The sequence below is a fragment of the Procambarus clarkii genome, chromosome 75 (genome assembly GCF_040958095.1).
Source record: "Procambarus clarkii isolate CNS0578487 chromosome 75, FALCON_Pclarkii_2.0, whole genome shotgun sequence".
In the NCBI taxonomy this organism is placed as follows: domain Eukaryota; kingdom Metazoa; phylum Arthropoda; class Malacostraca; order Decapoda; family Cambaridae; genus Procambarus; species Procambarus clarkii.
In genome coordinates, this window is record NC_091224.1 from 16,622,472 (window position 1) to 16,629,677 (window position 7,206).

The 7,206-nt window shown below is 47.9% G+C and overlaps 1 protein-coding gene across 1 annotated transcript in view; it reads right to left on the bottom strand.

The window, feature by feature from the left end:
• Positions 1 to 1,870: 1,870 nt before the first annotated feature.
• LOC123749468 (uncharacterized) overlaps positions 1,871 to 7,206 on the bottom strand; it is a gene marked incomplete in the record, with an annotated part of 443,575 nt that continues 438,239 nt past the window's right edge. Inside the window, 1 exon segment of the mRNA XM_069313236.1 lies at positions 1,871 to 2,740. Coding sequence (XP_069169337.1) covers positions 2,695 to 2,740 — 46 coding nt within the window.

The window sequence follows — 7,206 nt, forward strand, 5'->3', positions numbered from 1 at the left end:
GGGGGTGTCTGGTGTCATGTGGGGGGGTGTCTGGTGTCATGTGGGGGGTGTCTGGTATCATGTGGGGGGTGTCTGGTGTCATGTGGGGGGTGTCTGGTGTCATGTGGGAGTGTCTGGTGTCATGTGGGGGTGTCTGGTGTCATGTGGGGGGTGTCTGGTGTCATGTGGGGGTGTCTGGTGTCATGTGGGGGTGTCTGGTGTCATGTGGGGGGTGTCTGGTGTCATGTGGGGGGTGTCTGGTGTCATGTGGGGGGTGTCTGGTGTCATGTGGGGGGTGTCTGGTGTCATGTGGGGGGTGTCTGGTGTCATGTGGGGGGATGTCTGGTGTCATGTGGGGGGATGTCTGGTGTCATGTGGGGGGTGTCTGGTGTCATGTGGGGGGATGTCTGGTGTCATGTGGGGGGTGTCTGGTGTCATGTGGGGGTGTCTGGTGTCATGTAAGGGTGTCATGTGGGGGTGTCTGGTGTCATGTAAGGGTGTCATGTGGGGGTGTCTGATGTCATGTGGGGGGTGTCTGGTGTCATGTGGGGGGTGTCTGGTGTCATGTGGGGGTGTCTGGTGTCATGTGGGGGGTGTCTGGTGTCATGTGGGGGTGTCTGGTGTCATGTGGGGGTGTCTGGTGTCATGTAAGGGTGTCTATTGTCATTTTAATGCAGCCCATCCTCATGAAATGACACAATGTTCAGTGGTTCATACAGGCAGCCCGCGATGTTCAGTGGTTCACACAGGCAGCCCGCGATGTTCAGTGGTTCATACAGGCAGCCCGTGATGTTCAGTGGTTCACACAGGCAGCCCGTGATGTTCAGTGGTTCATGCAGGCAGCCCGTGATGTTCAGTGGTTCACACAGGCAGCCCGCGATGTTCAGTGGTTCATACAGGCAGCCCGCGATGTTCAGTGGTTCATACAGGCAGCCCGCGATGTTCAGTGGTTCATACAGGCAGCCCACGATGTTCAGTGGTTCATGCAGGCAGCCCGCGATGTTCAGTGGTTCATACAGGCAGCCCGCGATGTTCAGTGGTTCATACAGGCAGCCCGCGATGTTCAGTGGTTCATACAGGCAGCCCGCGATGTTCAGTGGTTCATGCAGGCAGCCCGCGATGTTCAGTGGTTCATACAGGCAGCCCGCGATGTTCAGTGGTTCATACAGGCAGCCCGCGATGTTCAGTGGTTCATACAGGCAGCCCGTGATGTTCAGTGGTTCACACAGGCAGCCCGCGATGTTCAGTGGTTCATACAGGCAGCCCGCGATGTTCAGTGGTTCATACAGGCAGCCCGCGATGTTCAGTGGTTCATACAGGCAGCCCGCGATGTTCAGTGGTTCACACAGGCAGCCCGCGATGTTCAGTGGTTCATGCAGGCAGCCCGCGATGTTCAGTGGTTCATGCAGGCAGCCCGCGATGTTCAGTGGTTCATACAGGCAGCCCGTGATGTTCAGTGGTTCATGCAGGCAGCCCGCGATGTTCAGTGGTTCATACAGGCAGCCCGCGATGTTCAGTGGTTCACACAGGCAGCCCGTGATGTTCAGTGGTTCACACAGGCAGCCCGCGATGTTCAGTGGTTCATGCAGGCAGCCCGCGATGTTCAGTGGTTCATACAGGCAGCCCGCGATGTTCAGTGGTTCACACAGGCAGCCGCGATGTTCAGTGGTTCACACAGGCAGCCCGTGATGTTCAGTGGTTCACACAGGCAGCCCGCGATGTTCAGTGGTTCACACAGGCAGCCCGTGATGTTCAGTGGTTCACACAGGCAGCCCGTGATGTTCAGTGGTTCACACAGGCAGCCCGTGATGTTCAGTGGTTCACACAGGCAGCCCGCGATGTTCAGTGGTTCATGCAGGCAGCCCGGGATGTTCAGTGGTTCATACAGGCAGCCCGCGATGTTCAGTGGTTCACACAGGCAGCCCGTGATGTTCAGTGGTTCATACAGGCAGCCCGCGATGTTCAGTGGTTCACACAGGCAGCCGCGATGTTCAGTGGTTCACACAGGCAGCCCGTGATGTTCAGTGGTTCATACAGGCAGCCCGCGATGTTCAGTGGTTCATGCAGGCAGCCCGCGATGTTCAGTGGTTCATACAGGCAGCCCGCGATGTTCAGTGGTTCATACAGGCAGCCCGTGATGTTCAGTGGTTCATACAGGCAGCCGCGATGTTCAGTGGTTCATACAGGCAGCCCGCGATGTTCAGTGGTTCATACAGGCAGCCCGCGATGTTCAGTGGTTCACACAGGCAGTCCGCGATGTTCAGTGGTTCATACAGGCAGCCCGCGATGTTCAGTGGTTCACACAGGCAGCCCGTGATGTTGAGGAGTTCACGGACAGCCGCGATGTTCAAGGGTTCACAAACAGCCGCGATGTTCAAGGGTTCACAAACAGCCGCGTTGTTCAAGGGTTCACAAACAGCCGCGTTGTTCAAGGGTTCACAAACAGCCGCGTTGTTCAAGGGTTCACAAACAGCCGCGTTGTTCAAGGGTTCACAAACAGCCGCGTTGTTCAAGGGTTCACAAACAGCCGCGTTGTTCAAGGGTTCACAAACAGCCGCGATGTTCAAGGGTTCACAAACAGCCGCGTTGTTCAAGGGTTCACAAACAGCCGCGTTGTTCAAGGGTTCACAAACAGCCGCGTTGTTCAAGGGTTCACAAACAGCCGCGATGTTCAAGGGTTCACAAACAGCCGCGATGTTCAAGGGTTCACAGAGTTCACAGGTTCACAGATAGCCGCCAAACGTGGAGAAGAACCATTAACCTGAAACCCAGAAAAAAGCATTAAAAAGAGATTCATCATATAATAAAAGCAAAAATAAAAAAAACAAATACGGAAAAACTACAAAAACTACATCATTAAAAACCAAAAACATTAAAAAAAAACACAATAAAAAACACAATAAAAAAAAAAACAGGAAAAATAAAAATACATTCACAGCATAAAAAAAATAACTTGGCAAGTCCACTCAATATTTCACAACATTCACAAAGACTTTATATAACTTGCCATCAAAGGTAAACAAAAGTAGTCAGAGCAATATGACCAAACTTGAGGCCAAGTTGGAAGCTAAACTTGCCACACTCAAACACACCAACACACTACCTTCCCCCCCCCCCCGGCCCCCGGAGCCGGTCGGAGCCGGTCGGCCGAGCGGACAGCACGCTGGACTTGTGATCCTGTGGTCCTGGGGTCGATCCCAGGCGCCGGCGAGAAACAATGGGCAGAGTTTCTTTCACCCTATGCCCCTGTTACCTAGCAGTAAAATAGGTACCTGGGTGTTAGTCAGCTGTCACGGGCTGCTTCCTGGGGGTGGAGGCCTGGTCGAGGACCGGGCCGCGGGGACACTAAAAAGCCCCGAAATCATCTCAAGATAATCTCAAGATAATCCCCCCGTAAACAAGTCCCTTGGCTGTTTGTAACAAGATATCCTGGGAGGTATATTGGAGATTCTTGTTATCCTCAAGACTATTTTTTTTTCAACGTTTGCTGTTATCTGTTGCGATTTATGTTAAACTTGTTTTACGTTATTCTTCTTCTGTATGGATACGGGAGTGTTGTGTATATCATACACAATGTTTCCTACCAGCAAACATTCATGGTGCCAACATTCACGGTACAAACGTTCACGGTACAAACATTCATGGTGCTAACATTCACGGTACCAAACATTCACGATACCAAACATTCACAGTACCAAACACTCACGGTACCAAACATTCACGGTACCAAACACTCACGGTACCAACATTCACGGTACCAAACACTCACGGTACCAAACACTCACGGTACCAACATTCACGGTACCAACATTCACGGTACCAAACATTCACGATACCAAACATTCACGGTACTAAACACTCACGGTACCAACATTCACGGTACCAACATTGCATACTAAGTGCTCCTGTGTACCCAGCTAACTACCAATTCGTAAATAATACCATTCCATTCACCTGGCCAATCGCAGCCTCGAACCACGGACCACATAAACCGCAGCCTGCAGCAATTAACTACTCAGTAGCTGGCTCAGTATAGGTAGACCTGCGGGCCTAGGGTTGATGTGGTCGCTGGTTCGACCTAATATAGACCTAATCTAGACCTTTTTCTTAGACCTAAATTAGACCTAATTTAGACGTTTTTCTTAGACTTAAATTAGAAATAAATTAGACCTAAATTAGACCTAATGTAGACCTATGTAGACCTTTTTCTTAGAGCTAATTTAGTCCATATATGTGCTATACTTATATACTCATATACTACACATACTATATATGTGCTCCAGAAGGCTTAGGGTTGATAGTGTCCTTCTTTCGTAGCACAAAAGTTGGACTTTTATAGACTGCAAGAATTTTTTTACTTCCATTCGCAGCAACAAAAGATACTTTTTTTGGATGGCCGGTTGATATTAAAGCTGCCCCGTTCTCTTGGCCTGCGACAACGTACAAAATGCAACGGTTTATAACGAGGAATTGACCAACTCAAGTCACCGTGGTAATTCAACCAACTGATGCTTTTAAATTGTGGAATTTTTTGTAAGCTTTTCATAGTACGATGTATTTGGTACGTTGGATACCGTAACGTACCGGAACGACTTTAAGATGACGGGTTGTTTAAAGGCGAATTATGAGTGTAAATAGTCCCCGTGGCGCAGTGGTGAAACACTCAGACCGACGGTCTCGCTTCATGCTGGTCGGCGTTCAATTCCCGACCATATACCTGATCAACCAGGCTGTGACTCATACGTCAGGCTGCGAGCAGCCGCGTCCAACAGCCTGGTTGATCAGTCCAGCAACCAGGAGGCCTGGTCGACGACCGGGTCGCGGGGACGCTAAGCCCCGGAAGCACCTCAAGGTAACCTCAGGTTAATCCAAGTAATTGCGCACTATCCCCGCCCCCGTCTCATCCCAAATCCTTATCCTGACCCCCTTCCATATGCTATATAGTCTAATGGCTTGGTGCTTTCCCCCCTGATAGTTTCCTTCCCTTCAGACCGTCGCTTAGCGAGTGATTTGGCCTGGGTTCGTATCCTGGCTGGGGAGGATTGACTTGGCACCAATCCTTAACTGTACGCCTCTATTCACCCAGCAGTGAATGGGTACCTGGTTGTTAAGCCATTTGGCGGGTCGTATTGCAGGAAAAATTAAGGTTAAAGACCTGCCCAAAACGCTATGCATGCTAGTGGCTTTACAAGAATGAAAGAACTTTTGTATATTGAAAATAAATACTAAGGTAATGAAATCCTATGGGTGTTATCCGTAGACTTTATCGGATGAGATTCCAATACAATATAAAGAATATTTAATAAAGTTCAGAGACAGACTGTGATTCGAAAATGTGACGTAAGAGTGTAGATACCATTACTGCAGGCTGAAGTGTAGGGGGGGGGTTAGGCGGGCTGTGTGTCGAACCCTGGTTGGGATCTAGTTCAGGGCCTCCAGAACCTCTCAGTCCATTTAGTAGAGTTCCAGGTTGGTCGGCTTTTTGTCCTATCATGGCTGAGTCGGCTAAGGCAGGTGTCTGAGGGAACCAGAACGCCGGTTCGAGTCACTCCATTTCCCCGAAATGATTTTCTCATTATAACATAATAATAATAATAATAATATATTATTATTATTTTTATGTACTGTATTCATATTTTAGCATTACAATTCTTTACTATAAATTAAAATATTTATATTTTATATTTTAATATAAAAACAATTGTTTACACCAACAAAAACAACCTATTCGATTTTTTTTCACCTTTTTTTTGAGTTCGTGTTTATTTTTGTGCATGTTTTGAATACCTCTCACAGAACCATTACATAGCGCAGGCCAGATATGGAACAAATGCTCAATCCATTTCGAACATGAAACTAGTGGCAAATACCTGACAAATATAGACCCACAGTCTGGCACCGTTGCTTCAGGGTGAGGTTCCACCAGCCCTGAACCCCTGAAGCATCATCATATTCGCATCATGTGTGTGTGTGCTTTTTATGCATTGATTCCTTATTTTTAAGTCATATAATGTTTGTGAATCTCATTAGTTTAATGCTGCTCCGGCATTATTGGCATGGCTTGGTGGTGCTCTTCTGGGAGACTAGCAACTCTTAGAGGTCCCAATCACTTTTCGACAATTACCTGCTGTGATCCCATCTCCAATCAGCGGCCACGTCGCTGTAATCCATTCGCCTCATGCGAATGGATTACAGGATCCTTATGGATTTTAACCCATTTTTGTCGTGCTTTTGATCAGAGTCCACCATGATGTTGGATTATGGATTACCTTAGTCGTTTAAAGGTTTTGCTCAACATTCACAATCTCCATGGCCCGCCAAAGCCATGTTTTTGGATATTTTAACTTTGGATAAAGATGCCATGTAGATAAAGGTCATGTATTGATGACCTTTGCTCATATGAAACAAGGGTAAACTATCATCAATCAATCAATGCAACTCTAATGAACCCCGTTGCAATGATGGCAGGAAAATTGTTGATCAATTAATCTGTGGTATTAATCTAGCTATAGCAAGGGCTCTCTAGATTATCCTGGGTTGAAGATATTTAATCTACGGCTTCATTGCAGCTTGCTTAATTCTCTATATTTACAGTCATGACCACGATTCATGAAGTATTTACGTGTCTACTTACGAAACCTTTACATCTTTTCTTTGATCGTGGCGGCTTCGTGTGTATTAGACAGTATACGAGCTACGACATGTTGAGAGGTCGGTCTCGGCCTAAGGGTGTCGTTGTTATGGACGACCTCATAGAGCTTCAGAGCTCGTGAACTATGTATCTAATGCAATCTTAGCTCCCCTCTGATACGAAAAGATGTACAGGTTTCGCAAGTGGACACTTAAGTGGTTGATGAATCCTGACTCCTGGATATGATCCCATCGAGGTACGAAACGTGTACTTACCTAGTTTCCTAGTTGTACTTACCTAATTGTGTTTGCGGGGGTTGAACTCTGGCTCTTTGGTCCCGCCTCTCAACTATCAATCAACTAATGTACAGGTTCCTGAGCCTACTGGGCTCTATCATATCTACTCAGTGTGTGAGTGAGAGTGTGTGAGTGAGAGTGTGTGAGTGAGTGTGTGTGTGAGTGAGTGTGTGTGTGAGTGAGTGTGTGTGTGAGTGAGTGTGTGTGTGAGTGAGTGTGTGTGTGAGTGAGTGTGTGTGTGAGTGAGTGTGTGTGTGAGTGAGTGTGTGTGTGAGTGAGTGTGTGTGTGAGTGAGTGTGT